The 22,657-nt window shown below is 38.6% G+C and overlaps 1 protein-coding gene across 1 annotated transcript in view; it reads right to left on the reverse strand.

The window, feature by feature from the left end:
- Positions 1–9,177: 9,177 nt before the first annotated feature.
- LOC311440208 (transmembrane 9 superfamily member 3-like) overlaps positions 9,178–22,657 on the reverse strand; it is a gene marked incomplete at its 5' end in the record, with an annotated part of 43,356 nt that continues 29,876 nt past the window's right edge. The window contains 6 exon segments of the mRNA XM_084526800.1: positions 9,178–10,075; positions 14,111–14,187; positions 14,295–14,378; positions 14,805–14,951; positions 15,041–15,109; positions 16,605–16,744. Of these exon segments, the coding sequence (XP_084382926.1) occupies positions 10,008–10,075; positions 14,111–14,187; positions 14,295–14,378; positions 14,805–14,951; positions 15,041–15,109; positions 16,605–16,744 (585 nt within the window). The 3' untranslated portion in view covers positions 9,178–10,007.

Raw genomic sequence — 22,657 nt, forward strand, 5'->3', positions numbered from 1 at the left:
AAAACTTCTAACACATGTTTTTCTGTCTGATCTGCATTTTCTAAGGGCTGTTATCAAGGCAATGGCAGTCAGGTGTTCACCAACTCCTCAGAATCTTTCTCATTGTCTTTGAAACCTGATGGGAGGTGGAGCAAGCTGGCCATTTACTCTGTGGTCCTGATTAACACAGCAACCAGGCAACAGCCCACAGCGACAGCCAGAACCTGCATGCAGGTTAACATGAAAGGTTCCAGCAATAGCTGGGCAACTCAGCAAAAGACACACCACTTTTCCTCCACTTTGTGCTTCTGAGCCAGTCCTGGAGAATCAGAGGAGAAACGTAAAGGACAGGGACCAATAGGTGGGGGAGCATGGGTCACTCCCCAGGGAAAGCCCAGGCTACTCCTGGGCCTGTTGCTCACAGAGCAGATGGAGAAAACACACATGGGAAAGGTCTCGTTTGCACTGGAAGAATGAAACGTGCCTTTCTTGTACTGATCTTGGCAAGACGAGGCAAAAACACATATAAGAGAAACAAACTTCAATGGACTGGGACTTACTGGTAACCAGCCCTTCGCCCCTCACTGATGATCAGCAGAATGGGGCTGTAATACCAAATCCACCTGTTGAGATCAAGCCTGGAGAATAAGGTCACTTTGGAGAGGAACCCTAAATGAACTCATGCCCTCATCAAACTCATGAGGATTTGATGACCAGTTTGTTGATGAGTGTCCTGAACAGAAGCAATGAAAAAAAGGAGGTTAATTTTTGGAAACTATTCCAGCACTGGGGAGCCACAGGGAGGACAGAGGGGAACACAGTAGCCAGCTTCAAAAATGTAAAGGAAGAAGCATCAGCTGCATCAAGTAAGATTTAGGTTTCAGGCAAGCTTTCTAGCAGTAAAATGGGGAAGCCCTGGAGCAGATTGCCATGAAGAACAAAGGTAGGCTGTAGTTTTTGTTTGTTTAAGAGGAAAGTTGTAAAAAATCCATGAAATTTGTGAGATAACCAGATCCCCATCTCCCAAGTTTTATACTGTTCATACGCTAACAACTTTTACCGCATTATCTTGCTATTTTCTACAACATTTTCAGACAAAGAGTATTAATATCTTTTAAAGAGAGGCTGATGCCCATGCTTTAGAGGGACTCTCAATTCCTGTGAGATGAGAACACTAGGCTAGCTGCTCCTTTCGCTCTTCTCTGTAGAGGAGGTTCCAGCAGCGTTACTTTCTGAGTACTGTGGGAAGTTGGAAAATAAAATCTTGGGCACTTGCAGGGGTTGATCGACAGGTTCTCTGATCAGCATCATGAATCAGCAGAGCAAGCTCTGCACTTGTCAGCAGTGGGGAGATTTGGACTGTCACCCACTGAAAAGAACAAAACCTTTTCAATGCATGGAAATTGCTGACCTCTTCCAGGATGACAACCTACGTAGGGGAGCCTGAGCTCTTCTGCATATAGAAGTTCTATTATATACGTAGATGGAGTATACAAGAGGACATCTTACAGCTTTGAAGGAGGGAACAAAATAAATTGTTTTTTTTTTTTTAATCATGCAGTTGGAATGAGCTCATGAGAGAGTTCAAAAAGGAGCCTGTTACTATTATCCCCACGTAAATGAAATTCCCCCACTACAGCAGACTCTTTCTGGAAAGCCATTCGCCAACACGAGAGCAGCACAACCTTTCTAGAAACGGCTCTCAGTAACAATCACTGCATTTTGCAACTGGCAGCCAAAGCAGTGCACACAGGATAACAACTGCTAAGCGTTCAGAGGACTGGTTTATGTCATCTTGGTTGGAGGTGCCTCATCAGTGCAAATAAGGAACAAAAATCCCTGTGAAAGCATTTTTTTTTTTTAATCTGAGCTGTTAAAACAGTTGGCAAAGTTACACATAGGCAGTGCAACTCGTGACAGCAATAGTTAAATATCCGAAAACAACACAATCTATATCCATCACTGTCAAAGACAGTCTTTCCCTTCACGCTCAGAATCCCCCCCTGCCCAATGCATGCAAACAAAATCCACCGTCTTTTCAAGCCTCACTGAACAAGAATGCACACAGCTTGTTTTGAACAGCATCCATGAGCAAAGCTATGTGGGAGCCACTTAGCATTGATGGACTATCTCTGCACACAACATGTCCTGAGGCCAAAACACAGAAGTTTGTTAGTTTTTCCGCAAGACCTGCTTCTTGCCGCTTGCCAACGCTTGGGTCCATCAAATCTAACAAAGTGACTAAGGCACTTTGCAGCCTGTCTCACTGTTAGTTCCTTTACTTCCTCCAGCTTTACAAGCAGATTTCCTTTCCTGGTCTCAGCTCCCCAAACACACAAAGATTTTCTTCTTCCATTTATATCACCACTACAAGGGCACGAAGCCCTGGAGAGATAGAGCTCATTTCTCTTCCCTCTGCATTTCCAGTACCCCCTCCCTTCTGTTTAGATATTTGTTTCCTACCAAAAAGGAGGCAAATAACCACTGCTGCAGCTTGAACCTGATGTGCATTGCTTCCAACAGGCACTTCTGAGCACTCTGCAGATGCACCACTATCCCTCTGCTTCATGACACTGTATCACAGGTTAATTTAGCCTGTTAATATCACTTCAGGCTTCCCACACGATGAAGCCTGTCCTCTTTCATCCCATTTCCTCTTGCCCATTTCCTCCATCTGGTTTTATCTACCAATCTATTGCTTTAGACCCCCATTATCGCTAAAGGAGCTGACCCCTCCTAGGACAGCCTTTCTTCATTAGTTTGGCCAGTGTCATTGACAAATCCAGATGATAAAATGGAAGTATCACAAAGGTCACTATTGATCCCTGCTACCTCTTCCTTCCCTCCACCCCTCATTTAGTCATTCCTGCTATAGGATAGGGGTGGGCTGTTCTTTTTTCAAGTTTACTGCATTACCACCCAGCAAATACTTCACTTAAGCTTAAATGATTCATTGCCCAAAAGGAATCTTTAAGGGTGCTGACACATATCTGCTGAAATATGTTCCAGGGGTTCTGAAATCTGCCATACAAGACAGCTCCCTGCACACAGAGCTGTTAGCAATTCAACAGAAATGTATCGACGTAGCCCAACATAGACACAAGCAGTGACATTTCTTCAGGAAGCTAGGAGTAAGATACTCACATTTGGAAAAACTCAGTTTTGTTCTCCAAAATAGCAGCAGACAGTGGTTTAAGTTATCCCAACAGGAAAAAAAATAAAATTCCCTTTGTGACTGCAGTCCTTAAACTCCGTGAGGAAAAGCAAATTACCAACAGAGGCATTTTTGAGATGTACTGAGACAAGCTGTGGGAGTCAGGGGGAGAAATCTGTCTTATCTGAAGTACGAATTTTGGCTTGACCACCGTTTTCCAAACTGAGGTATGTGAAATGATGTTCCATTAATTCACTTAACATCTACTTCCAGGGTTCACACAGGAGTCAGCTGTGTTTGGAAAGCTCTGAGCAGTTGGTGCTTTTGGTGGTGTCTGCTGCAATGTTAAACAGGAGAGCATGGGAACACCTTTGGAAAAGCATCTGCTGAGTTCAAAACTCTGGAAGGTGAATCCATTGGTCTTTCCAAAGAATAGCCTGTATTTTGCTACAGAAAAACTTCTGTCAAATATTTTTTCCCTCTTTCCTAAAGGATGGGATAGTTGCATTTATCTGCTCACCCACAGGCATGTCTTAGCGTTTGATAGCACGTGCTACCTGAGTTTAGAGTGACTGCATTTGCCAAAAAAGCTTTGGTAATGCTTCATGAAGAATTGCCATAGAGAAGTCTCCCAATCACAGTTTCTGCATGTGGATTTATCTATAGTAGCATCTGCAAGGAAATCACACACCTGGCCATGGTACAGACCGTGCAGACATTTCATCTAGTTAGGTAAACAATACTTTAGGTTCATCTTACATGTTGCGCTTTACACTGCTAGAATCAGAAATAGCCATTTCCTTTTCCATTATTTATTTCGCTATACATACCATTAAAAAGAAGTGTTACATTAGATTCAGACAACGGTAGGTGTTTGCATTCATTCACTTCCTGATGGTGAGATAAACAAAAAAAAACTCGAAATCAACTTTCAGATGAGCAACTCAGATTACTAAAAGTGATTTTGCAGAGTCCGAATGCAGAACTTAAGTAACTTAATTGCACCTCTTCAACATTTTATTGTAAAAATCACTTGAAAAAGTATCATCTCTGATTCTTGCAGGTAAATGTGTCTGTAAAACTGCTAGATCTTTTTTCAATATAAACTGGTTTATCATAATGCTCGCTGTTTTGCACCAGACATTAGGTGGGAAATGAGAAAACGTCCTCCCCATTTTTGCAACTATACCTCTTTAGCAAAGCAAGGAAAAGCCTCAGGCTAAGCTAATACCGAAATGCAATGGATAGGATATACCATATTCTCAGCCCAGTAAAGTGATACGGCTAAACCAAGACTGTAGCGATTCAGAATCAAATAACTGCGTAACATGAACTCCAAGGGAGCATTACATCTCTAGTAGCCCAGAAAACAACCATGCCTTGTCTAATGCTTTAGTCTATCACACAGTTCCAAAACATTTGACACAAACCTTTGAGAAATGAGCCACACACAAAAGCTTCCTTGAGTTCAGTATTGCATGATGTTCTCAGCCATGTTTAGAAGTTTCACAAAAAGTTCCCAACACTCTCAAAATTTTTCATAAATCAAGTACAAGCTTGCCACTCAGTGTCTTCAGGAAAGAAAAAAAAAATCATAGCATGCTAATTACAGCACTTTTTTTCCTAGTTTGCTCAGCTTTTTAGATAGTACTAGAGACTGAACTTTTGGGCTCAGACCCACCATAGTATTTCAAGTTCACAGTGCTTAAATCTTATCAAGGTAACTATTGCATTGCATGGGTAAGTATGCCTCACGATATTAGAAACATTTATTTCTAAGTGAAGGCTATTTCTTAACAGAAAAAAAAATAGTTTGGTATTTTGTTTATTGCACATGAGCTGCCAACGCTAAGAATGCACGTATTTTCTGGAAGGCAGTCACGCAAAGCTAGCTGAAGGATAAACGTGAACTTGAATAGTCGATATGCTTTGGAATGTTCCAAAGCCCAAGGTCGTGAAGGAAATCTTCGGTCTAGAATGTAAGGAAAGATTCCACAGGTTTTCTTTTGATAAGAAGTAAAGCCTTGGCACAACAGAGCCTCCAGACATGTGTGACATATATTTCAGAATTGTATCAGTAGGGAAATTAACCCTCCCATCAGCCACAAATATTTGTAACAACTAACACCCTTGCCAACCCCCCCGGCTTCATTTGCACTACACATTGCAAATGAAAGCCCAGCACCATGGCGAACACACTGATGAAAATAAAAAGGCAGCAATTGATATGGGGCTGGGGCACATGATACTGGAACTAAAAATTTGTCTCCAGAGGCTTGTCTTTGAGACTAGTCCACTCAATAAAGCAACTCTTACCCTTTTCCCAGCTGGGTTTCTGCCCTTTAAAAGCAATTCTGTCCAGTAACTGCTCAAATTTATTGAAACTGCAGAAAGCCTTACAAGATTCATGGATTCTCACAGCATCTTTCCCCCCCATGGCCTTCCCCTCCCCCCCCAAAGAAAACAAAACAAAACAAAACAAAACAAAACAAAAAAAAAAAAAAAAAAAAAAAACAAAAACACAACACCGTAACAATGTAACTAGCCATGAAAGTAAATGCAGTAACAGCCCCTCGCCATAACTGAAAAGAAACCTCCTGGATAAAACTGCAAGATGTAAACAATATTAGTGCTATTTGTAAAACTTGCATGCTGATACATCTCCTCACAAAACTGGGAGAATTTTCTCACTGAAATTATTTAGAAAAAAAAGTGGTCCTTTGAAGGGTTCATTTCTACATTTCTGCCTTTCAAAAATGGCACCAAAACATATATATATATATATATTATTATTTTTTTTTTTCAAAAAGATGCTACCAAAGAATGCAAGCTGTGAATGCGCTGCTTCAAAATTTTGAAGAGGGGCTTTATTGCAACAAAATTTTAACAATAGCAGTGGTTTTTATGACTTCAGTGTTAACCCTGTTAAGAGATACTTGGTTTAGACTGCTGGTTCAGGAGAAGTGCCAACAGCCATTGCAGGACTGCCACTACCACAGGGCATTCAGCTAGGAAAGACTGAAGGGATCCAGAGGATGGAATCCTTGTCCAATCCAGTGCCCCAACTGACTCTTAATTAAAGCACATGCTTAAGAACTAATTAATTAAACTACAAGCTTAAGAATTAATTCAATATAAGGGGACCCCTCAATTAACTCTAGTTCCAACTACTCAGTTTACTTGCCCACAGACTACAGAAGTGGCTTTTTTCCTGAGCTTATACTTTTCTGACACATTTCAGGAGTAATTGCTGATGCAGTCACACTTATGCAACTCTGCTGTCTTCGGTAAAGCTGCCTACATATCCTTCATCGGGCAAATTGGCTGGATGCTGTTGATGCTGAAGCCAGAGCAAAACATAACCCTGAGTTACCTGTGCAGTGACGATGGTGATAAGAAACACAAATCTTCACAAAAGCTAGTAGATGCCCCTTGATAAAAATATTTTAAAAACACGTTACCAATTTTACCCAGTTTTATAACACACAAAATATTAATGGTATATATATATATTTAATATCTGAAACTTGTGAAAAGTACTCCTACACTATTGTACAGAAAGTAATGTGTGCCCTTTACACACTTTGGAATGTAAATCTGGAGAGGAATTAATAGACAACTTGTTTCAAAATGTTCAGACATCAGAAAAGAGCATAATGTAGTATTTATTTGCAGTCTCCATTACATCCAATCCAGTGTTTACGCACTTTTCATACAGAAAGTACCAGAGGTGCTTTCTGCATGTATTCTGCCACAATATATAAGATTTTGAATTGTATTTATCTAAAGCATTGGATCAATACTGGCTATCACTACACAACTATTTGCTCAATTCTCTGGCCCCAGAAATAGGAGAAGCACTGAATGGCCAGCTGTGGAGTCATCAAAAGCTTCAATTCAAGAACCAGAAAATCCTAAGAAACAACCATGGAAATAAGAGTGTTGTCTGTAACATCTTTATTTCTTCCATAAAAGAGGAAGGACTACATCATCTAAGCAGAGAACTTCCAAATTCTATGAAGCAAGATGGTTCACACCATATCCACATTTTTTTGGGGGGTGCAAATAAATGGCCTTACCCCAAACAGCAACCATAGAGACAAGCTGTTCAAAACTGGTCACATTTCGCACTCCTTCAGAAACCAAAAGAAAGGGGGAAAGCAAAGTCAAACCCCAACTTATTCATGTGCTATGGTGGAATTACAAAAATGTCAATTATTTCAGCACAGTACTTCTCCAGAGGAACGTGCTTGCAGAAAGAAAAGCAATGCCTGTGCAGTAAGTATCTTTTCAATGTCACTTTAAAAGCTATACAATCCTATCTGGATATGCAAAAGCTAATAATGCCAGAGGATAGAGAAAGCAAGTAGGCAGCCCACCGTTCTGTGGCATTAAAAAGTGATTAAATGAAATTCACAAACCATTTAGTGACATTTCTGATAGACTAATCACATAGCAGTGCTCTAAATAGAGAAACAGACCCATTATCAAAATATTCCCTTTAAAAAACTTGTATCTCAGAGGAGTACTTAATGTATTTATTGTGTGGAGATAATGGCTTCTCACTTTAGATTTACAAGAACATGGATGAAAAGAGGGCTTCTCCCATCCATATGCACTAGCAAGAACGAGTACAAACCCCATTTTTTGCTTTAGGTCTCCATGTTTCAGAACAAAGGAAAACTAACTGTTGATACAGTTTATGAGCCCATCTCAAAATCAGTCTGTACTTTAAAAAGAATTATCTTCTGTTAAATGGCACAGTGCTCAGCTACTGACACCAACCATTCGCTTGAAACAAAACTTATTTTCTGAGAGATTGGTTAAAATTGGCCAAGAAAATCAGAGCTTCAGAGCTGAAAGCTCAGATATGTTACAGAAGCTATATACAGCAGGATGCATCGCTTCTCAGTATTAACTGTAAGTTCAGTTCCCCCACTCCCCAACCCGCCCCTGCAGAAGCAGGGTTGTTTCTCATTGTGGCTACTGCATTATCAATACTTTTTATGGAGACAATACAGTACTAATCAATACAACCACTTTGCTCGTTTTTTAAATTCAGGAAGTTGCCTTCTCCATGGCTGGTGCTGTATTTCAGACAGCCGCACTGATAAAAACATTCTGATATGGTAGATGCCCCCTCCTGCCACCCCCCCCCCCCAAAAAAAAAAAACAAAAACAAAAAAACCCACCAAATCCATCAAGCCAAGTGGCTCTTAAATCTGTCACAAACACACTCAGGATTTTTCTAGCTAATACAGTGCATAATTAACAGTCATCTTTGAAAGACTTAACTTTATTTGCCCATTTATTTCAGACTGTGCTTACCCCCTTTTTTCTCAGTACACTAGCTGGATCACAAAACATACTTCTCTACAAAGAATTCAGCCAAAAAGAATCTTTTTGGGCTGGTCATCCACTTTGGAGCTGTATTATACAATACAGTTGCAAGCGAACTCTGAGTTCAAAGTGTGGGGCTTGGATATTTGAAACCCATACTAATATCATATGCAGAAATTGGCATTCAGTGGTATTGCCTTTTCAAACACTTTCAACTGCAAACTCATCTATTTCCACAATCAGAATATTTTTGTCTGAAAAGTTTATTTTAGTTTTCTGAACACTCTAAAGCAACTGTGCTTTTGATGTTACAAGTGTCCAGATAGGATTAACAAAAATTAAAATGTTCTAAATTACAAATTTAATTCCTGTAAGAGCTTCAGAAAGGAAAAGGAACAGAAAAGCATGACATACACACATTGTGAAGAAACCCCAACTTTTCATGCAATGGCAGGCAAGATGTAAAAAGCCACCCAAATTCACACATTTTTTACACCGAATCATCAGAAAAGTACTCTGTAGTAAATCTGTACATCCAAATACATTTGGGATCTACACCTAAGTTACATTATTTAATGTTATATACACTTATTACCCCTTGTATGTCTAAAGGAAAATTCTCATTCAAACCCAAACCAAAAAAAAAAATAAAAAATATGCAAGACTAACTTGGAAAGAAAAGGAGAATCACTTTAGACATTCAGTTAAAATGTTGGTTTTGTTTTAATCTAGACCTCAGAGTGTTTATTAAAAAACAAACAATCCTCTTCATTTAACATTTTGCTTTCTAACTGTACAGTAAATTGCATTGCAGAGAACATACCCCGTCTTCAAACTGTATTTTCTTTGGATGGATTTAAGATGTAGCTGGATATTACTTTAAAGATAAATAAAGGGAAGTTGGTCCAACTAGAACAATAGCTGATATATTACATGCAGGTGGGGTTTTTTTTTATATATTTTTAAACTATTTTTTAAACAAATGTGTAGGGTATAGTTGATACTGCAAATAAACCCAAAAGCACCTGGATTCAAAATATAAAACATACCTCCTATCCTGGCAATGGCAGTAAAAATCAGAAAAGTAATCTTTCTGGAACAGCATTTTTACATAATTTAGAAATGTTAAGTACCAGGAAGACTACTAATCAAGTAGTTTTAGCAGCCAAGTTTCCTTCTTTTTATTGAATGGAACGAATGCTTTAAATAAACTGTTTGTCCTCTTCACTGAAGAGAGCTAGTCTATTCATCTTTAACGAGCTAGGTTTTTTTTCCTTATTTTTTTTTGGGAAGATTAGCCACGTACTGTAGTAATGCCTACTGCATATAATCCAAGCATTTGCTGTGAACAGTTGGAGAAAGCAGTCAGTAAGAACCTAGGATCAATGAAATAGATGTTACTTTAAGCCATCCACAAAATGGAGACCCATATAGTGCCCAGTGTTAAAACCCAAATCTCTTCTCGCGCTTTTTGTTGTGCAAGTTCATCCCCCTGAAAACAGGAACTGATCCATAGTTCAATTTTCTTATTTCCTTAGTCAATTTTCACATTAGTGTAGATTTTACGAACAAAGGCACTTGTTCCCATGTAACCAATAGCTCCTGCAAAATAAACAGAAAATGTTGAATATGTTAGAGAGCTGATAACAATAAATCAGAAATAACACGCACACACTTAAAGTCACATAAAATCATGCACCCTGCAAACAGAAAATTATTTACCTGCAATATTTTTCTCAAATTCCAATTATCCCTGCTCCCAGTGAACGTCTGGCAAGAACTCCCCTAGCCTAGCAAACTAAATCTATTAAGCCATCTTACCAAGAGGCCATGCTCACTTGGCCTCGATAAATATAGCGGCTCCCCAACTGCTGCCAATAAGCAGGTCCCTTTTTCTGAACAGAGGGTAAAAAACATACAATCACCCACTCTGCAGGGAAGGTGGATGGGAGGGCGGGTTTTTATTAGAAGTTGCATGCCTTCTGGATGAGTGTTTTATTGGCAGATGGCTTTTTCCTTCCCACAAGGCACAAACAATAATAGATCCCTATCCCAGGAGCCTTAAACTCCAAGGAGGTCTGTACAAAGAGATTAAACTAGTAGCAGTTAGTAGTTAAAGGAAATTGCAACCTGTGGTTTTCAAATTAGTAAGAGTCATGAGCAGATTATGCATTGTCACAGCAGTAGTAAAAGAACAGGTCACTGCGTTTTTGATAGGGGCAACAGTTTATGCTAAATCCAAAATACTGCAGCACTAAGGACACCTGGAAAATTTAAAAAAAAAAAAAAAAAAAAAAAAAAGTACAGGACCAAGACCTCTTCTAAGAAAGAGATTCAGCAGCCTACTGGTGAAACCCAGAACCTGTTTTGCCAGGCTGATTAAGGATCGTTGTCAAACAATGCCTGCAGTGAACTGTCCAGTGCTTTTCTTTCAGCTACCTTGGCTGACCATAGAATTATTTAGAACTGGGACAATTTTTTAAATCCTGGGGACTGTTCAGGTAATTCATGAGTCCAGTCATTAAACCTGCACAGAATTCTGGTTTTCAGACCCCCAAAGCCCAACATTCACATGAAGTCAGGAGATCTGCACAAAGCAAACCCGATGGATGATTCCAGTGCCACTGGAATAATAAAGAGCCTGTAGAGTCAGTCTGTGTTGTTGCATGGCATTTCAAGCAGTGTAAAATATCATGACAATCATTCCACTAGTCAGAAAATGAAGTACTTGTATTACAAACTTGGACAAAGTAGAGTCCAATTAAAATTAATACAGTGCATACAAGATCAGGTTGCTGCTCAAAAGCAAGTGTGCTGAGGATGCAGCAGAGAGGAAGCCTGGCAATGACATGCAGAGGTGACATAAGCTTGGAGTCAAACAGAAGCACACAGGCTGTTCTGTAGACTGTGGAGAAACTCATTTTCTGTTGCAGGCAGCAAACTGACAAAATAAGGGTACTGGACGCCTGTTTTAAGACATCACTTTTTGCCTATTAAGGCAGCTAATGTGAATGGATCCAATGCTCATTTCAGATCCTAAACTCAGGTGCATCACAGAACTTGTTCTTTGAGCGTTTCTCTAGTAATATGATGCCAGATACTACAGACATTTAGGAGAGCAAAGCACTAATAGCGGTTCATTTGGGATCTGTAGAACGTGTGCATGAGATGGAAGTGAGAGGGAAGAGCAGAGAGCAGCAGTCACAGGAGACCACAGCTCTCAACTCCATAAACAAGTCACAACCCATCCTGAACCACAGCAGCCTTATCCATGAAGTACCAGTCATGGCCATGTCCAAGCCAGCAATTAATCCTCAAGGCTACTTCACAGGAATTGAGTAAAAGCAGGGGAAGGGTGAGGAACACTAGACAATGATGACAAACAATTAAGGAATGCCCTTCTGAGACAAATGCAGGCTTGTTTAAATAAAAAAGCAATCACATTGATTCTTTTTTAATCACCTGATAAGGTGCTTTAATTTGGTTCTAGCCTACATAGGTTTAGCAGAAATAGACTGTAAGCGTATTTCAGCAGAACAAGCCTTTAAATGAACAGAACCCAAAAGAATCCAAATAGCAAGGAAGAGCAGCTGCAAAGAAATCATAGATTATTTCCCATCTATTATTTCAAGCCAATTAGCACTTACTACAGCTGTGTCTTTGTAAGCATGTAAGCTTTTCAAACATCCTTCAGTCATACTTACAATATTATCTGGATGCCAATGTGCAGTATTGCAAAAGACCATTCTATACTACTTAATTCCTAAGCCATACACTGAGTTCATGAATCAATTTTGTTCTCTGGCACTAAGAGGCAAGTATGAGAAGCTCAAAAGATTTGGAAGTTCTCATGGCTCCCTACTGTCCAGTCCCTGGGCTTAGATGCTCTGTAGAGGGCAAAAAACTTTGGATCAAAGCATCCCACTGCATGTGGGATTTGAGTTCTGTAAGCATAATCAGAAGCACTGAAAACAGAGTTGGAAGATACTAGCTTACTGCCTTGGTCCGAACTAGTCTGCTGTATATCCAGCTGTATGATACTGAACATACTAATTTACATGAGCATCTAAAGCACAGCTCTAAACACTTTCACCGGAGATGTAGTCACTATGGAATTGTGCAGCATGTGTGCTGACATGTCGTTAGATCTCAATGACAGCAAGTTCACTGGACAAATGCTTTTTGACAGGGATTTTTTTTTCTTCCCCCAGAATGCTGAAAATATGAGTTCTCAGTAAAAAGGAATCTCACAGCTTCTCTTCCAACACAATTAAAGAAGAAAAAGGAAAAGAAAAATCTCAATACGGTTGTAGAAATCAGATTTCATACACACAAGTATGTTCTGATTCGGAATAAATTTGTAATTTGTTCCAATATTCTATCGGGTAGTGTCCTACCATGACAGAAAAGCATTTTACAACCTTCCTTTTCCATGTTAAAAAGAACAGAAAACATTTTAATTACTGGAACTGGTGGGCAAGCTTGGCTTCTGCATCACAGACGTTTTAATCAATACCAGCCTGAGCACTTTATAAAGAAAAGATTAGAGCTGAAAAGTATAAGCCTATTAAAGAAAAAAAATGGCTGCAAGACTACCAGAACAGCAGGGAAGTCTTGTAATGTGCCAAGAACCCAATGAGGCAAGATTAGATTTCATGAGAGAAATGGGTAACAGGTACTCAGCAGCTAAGAGCTGATTCCTTCCCTCCCCTGTTCAAAAAGCATAGTAAAATTACCCTCCGGGGATGGGTCTCAAATATCTAACTGAGAGAAAGCTTTCCACTAGAGGCTATAGGACTATTTACTGGTAGGAAGGGAAGTATTAAATAAGGATCATACTTGAAAAGCAAGTAATGTCACAGGAAAGTGCAAAAGAACAAAGTAGCACTTTGACTTCCTGAAAGTCATAAAACAAAGACTAAAAACAAAGCTAACAAGTAAATAAGCATGCATGGCTTCATCAGATGACTTCCATGTCAAGAGAGATGTTTTCCTCTAAACATCTCTCAAAACAGTATCTTAAAAAAGCAACGAAACCCAGCTGCACACAGGAGCACTTTGTGTTCTCTTCACCTGTGGATATTCCAATATTCATTTTTCAAACGCTGTCTTGAGGTTTCAGTCCTTTCTGGACTGTCACCCTCACATATACATGCCATAGGACGCAGAAGGCAGCGCCATCAGCATTGCACCACCGATAGCTTATTGTGTGTACCTAGCTCCTTGTCTCAGAGCAACGGTAAAAACTCAAAACCAAAAAAAAAAATTAACATGGACTCAACTAAAAATTGGAACTTTGAAGAATTTAGATTGCATTAAAAATGTAACCTATTACTGTATTCTTGCCCAATACTGAGTCTTTCAACATTGCACGAAGGCTGAAATTCTCTGCACAATACATAAATGTTCTTCCTTAAAATTTAAAATCAATTATCAGAAGACACAGTCTATGGGAAACTTCTGTATTATGTAGGAATGAAGTATAAACAGAGAAATGTAAGTTTAATTTTAAGGATTGTACACTTTTTTGAGCAGATCTTGCACCACATACATACTCCACCAAAACACAGAGCTAAAGCCAGCAACATGACAGTCTGAAAATTCAGATAGAAAATTTTCAGTATATTTGAAACTTACCACACATTATTCCCAAAGCTGTGCTAAATACTGCCATATAACCGAAGTAAAATGATGTTTGAAACAAGCCATACATCCTGAAAAAGATAGGAAATTATGCTAGTTATTTTTCCTCATCTTTCTCAATACGTTTGTCTTTGACAATATGGCAATCTGATATTCAAGAAAGAAAACTACCACTTACTTTGTCTTGAAAAAGTAGTAGTAAAAGGAGTACATGTAAACATATATCGCAGTTGATGCAGCGGAAAGAAAGCTTGTCCATTGCCTGAAAGTAAACATGCATGCCCATCATACATCTAAACGAAAAATCTTCCCAAGAAAATGCACAATGCACTAAAAACTTGTCCTAAAAACAAAGCATCTTTGTTCTATAGATTTATTTAACGAAATCTACATGTCTGCTACAAGTGCCAAAAGCTTCCATTGCAACATCTGTCACTAATATCAGTGATGACCCTTCTTTATATTCCTTCGTGCCTCAGCATATTTTTTATGCATATATACATGCATGGACAGATGTGCACTCACTGAGAAATCTCCTGGATAGAAAGGGTCCGAGAACTGCTTTTATTCCCTACAGCTAAAATCTGTTTGTGGGATACTTTGAAAAGACCTGTCTACACTGACGAGACGTAGCTTTTCCATAATACTTTCACAGTCTGTTCAACTAAGCAAATAACAGAATACTTACCACCTGTAATCCTCTGCATTTAGCAGGAAATAGGTACAAACGATAGTCACACAAACTGTCACAATGCAGAGGATAACCAGAACCAACATCATAAAGCCATAAACATAGTAGATCTTATAAGCCCAGAACGAAGTAAAAATGAAATACCTGTAGAGAACAAACAAAATATGCAGATGATATTGTAATTGTACTTAAATTATTTTTAAATTAAATGGAGAAATCTCTGACAAACTCACATTTCAATAAAAATTGATCCAAAAGGGAGAATTCCACCTAGGCAAACAATAACAGCCGGTTCCATGAACCTGAAAGACATTAAAACTAGTTTAGGGACCATTTTATTCTTTTATTTATAAACATATTAAGACATATAACCAGGAAAATAACATGGATTAATTAATAGGATGTCATGTATGGGTAGGAGGAGTCCTTCTTGGGGGAAATAAACAAACATAAGGCTCACACTTATTTACAGGCCAGGAATCTAACCAGTCTTACCAGCTACAGAAAGAATCTCTTTTTTCCTGAAAGGGGCCTAAACCATCAAACCCCGTAACATCCACTAGTTTTCAATGAAGACAGTAAAAATTCAGTGCTGTTGATGACCACAGATACTGCAAATACTGCAATGAAAATTTCAGAGCAATGCTTATATAATTAAGAACCAGTGTTCATTTTAATGCTATACTGAGTCATAAGCACATGGCTAAAAATTGATACTCAGCTACCCACAGATGGTCCTGTCACTTACTAAAGGTGATCTCTGCCCAGTACTTGCAATGATGCTGAATCTAGCTAGCAACCTGTGACTTCATTTGCAGCTTCTTTTATTGTTTACTTGAAGACTTGTCTAAATTGGTGGTGTGCACTTTCATTGTCTTCATGGAAAGCATCTTATTTCTTTTAATCTGTCATCCTGATCCCACAAAATCCATCAGATTCCCAAGACACATGCCACAATATAAATCAAATATAAATCAAATCCTAGCATGTGAGCTGCACAACCTGCCACTAATGAGAGACTAAGTGTGCTGCACTTCCTGGTTACTGTGGGTGTACACATTTCAATGCCCCCTTAACACTCTGTTCCATTCCTCTTAACAGGAAAAGCAAGAAAAATATATTAAAAATTTCCTCTGAGGATACTTTCATTTCCACAGCTTGCTGCTTCCATCACTGAAATAAATTAGTAGTAAAAAAAACGACAGCATTAAAATTTGCCAAAAAATGAAGACTACTTTTTGAGAACCAGCACTCCTTTACATAGACTTCAAAAATAATTAATTCACAATTCAAACTGTATAGTTCAAGTATTTTAGGCTCTGTGCCATCAACAAAAGTGCAGAAGAGCATTGCAAGCTTCTCCCTACCTTCACCCTGCAAATATGTCTCAGCTTGAACATGGAAGCCATTAAACAGAACAGGTATGCCTCTAAGGCACATTTGATCCTAAATCTGTAAGAAGCATTAACTAAAGAGGAGAGGTTTAGTTTCAAGATACCCGTATCAGAACTGACTTGGAATCATCACTTTTACATAAGAGACTGAAGAAAGAGTACCTAAGGCCAAATGTAAACCAGTGATCCAGAACCACTACAACTATTAACCATTACCCACACATGGTGCTTTTATCCAACAGAAAAAAAAACCAAAAACACACTAAGAAAATTTCTGTACAGGTATTCTTCTAGATACAGCTCAAATTAAATAAAAAAGTTACTTTAGAAAGGCTTTTAATGATCACACCTGAAATGTCATTTTAAATGAATACATCTAGTTAAGATGCACAGTTGTCTTTACCATTTTTTCTCTGGTATGGGACGAGGCACTGCATTGACACGACATGGAAAATTAGGCTGTCCCGACAGATTTCTGCCAAGAATCGTACCAACAAGGTTCAGTGGAAGAATGACAAAGAAACAAATGCAGCATACTGCCACCTGTAAATGAAAAATAAAATAATAATTTTTTAAAAAAGGTATAAAAAGATGAAAGAAGATAACCAATATATCCTGTATATATTAGTCCTTAGTAGTTATTGCTGCAGAACCATACTCCTCCGTTATGAAGAATTAGTCAATATACGTCTACTTTATTGAAGTATTTATTTCCTAAGAAACTTCAGAGTAGATGCTATTAAAAAGTTTTAAGGATGTTTTTTTTATATCAATTCAGGAAACGGAACTATTATAGATTTATTTTTTTAAAAACTGTTTTTCCTCTAATCATTACATTCAATACATCACAAAGGAATGCAACTGAAATTTTCATGGTGCTTTGTCAGTTTCTCTTAACTTTTACAGATTTATCCCTCGGACTTACCATCTAGCAGTCAGGCAGTTACATACATAATTACGACAAATACAGGTATGAGATTTTCAATCCAAGCCACAAAAAGAAACCCAAACAAGAACTGTGAAGCCATGTCAGAATGCTACCAATCAAAATTTGGGGTTTGACTTTTTCCAACCAACCAGGTAATTAAGAGCTGCCAAAAATACAAATGACCACGGGTATGCAAAAATACTCAGTTCAGAAGCACAATGGCGCTACTTACATACAAAGATTAGGTTTACACACAACAAGCAAAGTCAAGCCAATGTTCCTGTGCTATGCAATGAAACATCCTCCTTAGAAGTTTATCATGAGGTTTTTTTTTTCAACATATCTATGTAGTTCTGCTATTCCTGGAAGGCAATATGTTTTTATCTTCCAAAATAGGATAATTTTAAATGTTTAGCAAGAAATACTCTCAAATCTTTAGTGCAAAATGAATTAGCATCAAGTATTTTGTTAACTTTTTGCAACGAGGAGTTGTACTACATTAGCTCAACGCAAACTTTACATTAAGTCAATCACATGAGTTTAAGGTAACATCTGACAAAACAGAGTGAGTTATCCTTCTGTTACTGACTTGCATACTATCACTAGCCTGGGCCAGATGTGAATGGAAAACATTGCCTGGGGTCAGATGGAGCAAGATTTTATGCTTCTCAGAAGGGGTACACTAAACAGGTGGTCAATGAGCAGAAACACTCTCCAGACTGCTCTGTACTTCTTGGGGATGTTTTTAAAGCATTACATCATCAGCCACTAAAACCTGAAGCTTCAGCAGTAAATAAGGAGAAACTAAGTAGCATTTATACTTGGCAATAATAAAGCAGATTTTATACATTTAATACACATTTAATATCTCCCATTTATCATCTTCCATTACTGGAAAAATACAAGCAAACAAGCACAATTTCTTAGGTAGGCCACTGAGGTCACTTAAGAATGAATCACAGAAGCATATAAATCACTTAATGGATGCAGACCCTGCACTTGAAAGCTACTCAATCTAAAAGAATGAGTAGATGAGAATTTTCAGAGAAAAATGCCAAAAACTATGAAATAAAGAACAACATATTGAGTGCCACGTTTACTAAAATCCTTTAAAAGCCCTTCAACATAACAGGACAAGAGAAGCACTACCACAAAAATAAATAACATTCTGAAATCACTACTAAATAAACTTGAACGGATCTTGACTAAAAAATCTCAGCTTGTCTGAGCCGTAGGGGGAAGAATGACATTCAAGAATTAAGGCCTGCACAGGATCCAAAGAATTTCCGAGCTGACCATATTGAAACCATTTCCATTGCAAGAAAAGGTTGTTCTGCATCCTGCGTGCACAGGGCGTGGTGGGCTGGCTCTGTCCATGGTGCTCCCCACACGTCCAGGCACGTAGGCTTCAGGCCTGCCTCAAACACGAAGCTCAGCAGCAGCAGGGCTGGGCATCCACACGACTCATCCAGTTAGAACCGTCCTTTACAGTGTCGTTATCAAAGTGTTCACAGCTTCACTTGATCTTAGAAATAACCTTTGGCTGGGGATACTGGTAGAGAGCAAATCCACTGTAGAAATGTACTGTAGAAAGAAACTATCCAGCAACAGCCTTGAATTCCAAGCTCAAACCTACAAGCCTGTAATTGTTTATCTTGCACAATTCATCTACCACAGAGAATCTGCATGGAAATAATATAACCTCAGGGAAGGAATCATCCAGGCTTTATTGCTTATCTAGCAAACTCAGAGAGAAGGAAAGGCAGTCAGTAGCATCCCACTCCATTAACACTAACTACAGAGCTAAGTGCCTTCAAATCAGGTGGGCAAGGAGCAGGCCCAACTTCCTCCTGCTGGACATGGTTGTTGTCTGGGAGACTGACTCACCAGCAGCACTGAAACCTAAAAACTGTTTACCTACATAAAAACAAGCCAAGACAGACCAATGCTCCTTGAATAACGGCTTCAGTAAGTACTGCCAACCTGTCCCCAGTACAGCTGCAGTTGGCATACATCAGAAAAATTGAGTGCCTGTGGTTTCACTATCAGATCAGCCAAGCCATGACTGATGATGTTATACTATCTTCCATTCTACTCGGTTGAAAATTCAAGAGATTTCAGACAGAACAACTAGAACCTTTGGTGAGATCTAGTAAGCAGCACTAAGATAAACCAGTGCTTTGTTAAACAACGCACCGTCTGTCTTAACGCAATGCTGTGTTCTGAGGACAGTTGCATTTGGAGTATGCTTTTCTCCTAGAGTCGCTAAGGAGTCTAAAAATCATCTGAGATCATTCTGCAGTACAAAGAAGGACAAACTAAATGAGGAAAGGGAAGGCTCTGCAATGTCTCCCACTTATACCTGCCTCTGACAGGCTGTCCAAGCTGATGTTCTGTCATCTGAAATAACCCTGCCCTGGTGAAAGCAACCTGCAAGTCTTAGAAGGTTGGCCAAAACAACCGGTGTTGTTTAGTCAACACACACTGCTGATGTGTGCCTTCTTTCTTGCTCTCAACTCACCGTCTGACCCCCAAGGTAGCCTACCTGCTCAGACTGATGCTTGCTGAAAATTACTTTCTTCATTCCTGGCAGTAACAGTCTTCTCTGGATGTGAGAGATGACTGGAGAAAACCAGCTTTTTTTGCTTCTGCCATTTCAGGCATATTCCTTTAAACTTTAGATCTGAGGTGAAAACACTACTCCCTCCCAAATTAAAGGGGTATTGCGTGTTGCCACAGATTGCTTAGGGCAGTGATGATGCAGACTGGGCAATGCCTAAGCCTAGAGAGCGTAAAGCCTATCTGAAGCAAACACAGGGTAGTAGGGTAAATAAGTATCTTATCTGAAAAAAAAAAAAAAAAAAAAAAAAACTGAAGAAGAATGATTTCTGCCTCATGACCTTCAAAGAATGAGATTACAATGGCAAGAGGAGCTCAGCTGGCCTCTGGTTTACCATCACAAATGGTAAGAGGAAACGAAGGAAGGATCAACACAGGCATGCTCTGCCTTCCCGCAGAAGCACCTCCTGGCAGAGGGAGGCTAAAGGTTTTTTTTTTTTAATTTTTAAAAAGAATCAATAATAGCAGGCAGAGGTGTGGGAATTAGGTCTTAATGAGCCTTTTAAGAGAAGTATTATTGTAACATCATCCAAGAGAAATTCAGAGAACGGTGTTACTTACCATTTCAGAAAACACAAATTATGTGAACAGACAGATCTACAACATCTGAAATCCCAGTTTTTCAGTGAAAAAGCAAGCACACATTCTCCATAATCCATAAAAATAAAGGCAAATTACATGAGTTTTTCTACCAAGCCTGTATATTAAAACATACTTATTTCATCCACTGCATTTTTTGTTTTATAAAATATCTTATTAATAAATCAATATGTGACTTAGGTTGGAGGGGGAAGAATATTTACTGCCCTCTACACACTGAATGTGTAGAATTCAGTTTTCCTTATTTGAAAGGAAACATTGTTGAGAAGAATATAATTTATGTTTGAGTGCCATGTGTTTCATATTTTCTGACAACTGTAGATTAAACTTCATTCAAAGGTGATAATTAAAATTTTTATGAGCATATCTAATATTAAACAGCTACTGGCAGGCTGCGGTGCCTTGACTGCTTAATGCACAAAGGAGACAAGCAATAAAAATTAACTGTCAAAGCAGCAGCTTGATCTTTCCTGTCATTTACCAAAAATGCACCCTCAGACAGCATGAAACTCTTCCGCAGTACAGAGGTACAAAATCTGTACAGTGAAACAGTTTTCTACACAAAATCTGCCAAGACATCACACACAACAAGAAAATAGAAGGCTTCAAAATACAGTGTTATTAATTTTATTACAACTATATTGCTAATCTAGGGTGCTACTTTGTGTAAAGAACAGAACTGTAAAAAATGTAGTAAAAAATTAAGCTGTATCTATTTCAGCATAAATGTGTTTTTTGACAAAGATTCCACAGTCATTTTCAAGCAATCTGAAGAATCAGTCCACTAAATGTACATTACTAGATTTTCCTTCCTTCCTTCCTTCCTTCTATTTTTAGCCAGGAGTATTTCAGCCAGATCATTTTCTGATCTGGCTCAATGCACGAAAACCTGTGGTGATATCAGGTCGACCATTTTCAGTGGCAGCCAATACTCAACTTAAAGCTGTCAGAGATGGCTGCAGCCTGGATTAAGCTATCTGTCAGAGGAAACCTTTCTAGTTTATACACGGTGTAAATGATGCAAACACTAGGGTATTGATCCCAAGAGAAATTCTGTGTGAATAATCTTATTTAAATAAATCATTAAAAATGCATACTGGAATGTTAGCCATACAGGAACCAACTGCTCGCTCAAAACAAAAATGGTACAATCTAAATAGTTCAATATAAGCTGTTCAGATTCTGCAGTCAGAATATTAGTCATACTAGCCATAATGAGAATCTTTAAATTATGTATTACATAGAACAACGTATCCAGTCACAACTTGTGAAGTGCCAGCATTAAGGTGGCCTCTTTAAATTCCATCATGGTGTACTCTACAGAAATTCTGCATTACTTCATAAGTAATTCTCAATGATTTTTACTCAATGAATAATTTTGCCCAGGGAGGTAGCAGAATCACCATCCCGGCAGGTGTTTAAGAAAAGGCTGGGCCTGGTATTGAGGGACGTGCTTTAGCGGGCAATATTAGTGGTTGGGGGACAGTTGGACCAGACGATCTTGGAAGTCTTTCCCAGCCTTAATGATTCCATGATTCTTTTCTAAGTATTTTTGTGTAGGACAACTATCACATTCCTTGTAAAAGTAAAGAGCTCACTTCACGTGCCACTATTTAAAATTATTTCAATTGTCTCGTGATCCATTTTCTGTTTATAATTCAAACACAACAAAATAGAAAAATGATCATTACATTGAAAATACTTGCAAAAAATCAACAGAAGGTAAGCCAAGGTGTACAACACCTTCAGAAGAACTCCGTGTTCAGCAGTGATGTGATATTTTAAACAAAAAAGGCAACTACAAAATAACAAAGATTGGACTCCAAAGAACTGAACTGCACTCACTCTGTATCTATAAGAACGAAGAGGTGAAATAAAACACAGGTTTTTATATCAATTTCATATGCCTAGGGATTTAGAAGTGTTAAACCACTGGGTTTTAAAAAACTCTCATATTTGAATAAAATCTGTCACATTGTTTACTGTATTTTGAAGGAAAAGGCAACAAAGATATCCCAGGGAAGAAATTAAAGCTTTTGTTCCTTCTCACAGAACATTTCCCAGCGTAATGTTTGTAACAGTGCAGCTTGCATGTATATCCAAAAGGGCTACATGCAGAGACAAGACTGACAAATGATTTCACAAACAAACTCTGGATCTTCCCAGTACCTACAACATCTTTCAGGAGATTCCAGACATCAGGAGTAGAGATACTCCAGGTGGATGAAGCTCTGATGTTCTAAACAGACTGAAATGATAGTGACGTGTATGAAGGTCCTGAAGGGCCCAATCAATCCGAGCATTTAAAC

Source organism: Aythya ferina (assembly GCF_964211825.1).
Source record: "Aythya ferina genome assembly, chromosome: 7".
Lineage (NCBI taxonomy): Eukaryota > Metazoa > Chordata > Aves > Anseriformes > Anatidae > Aythya > Aythya ferina.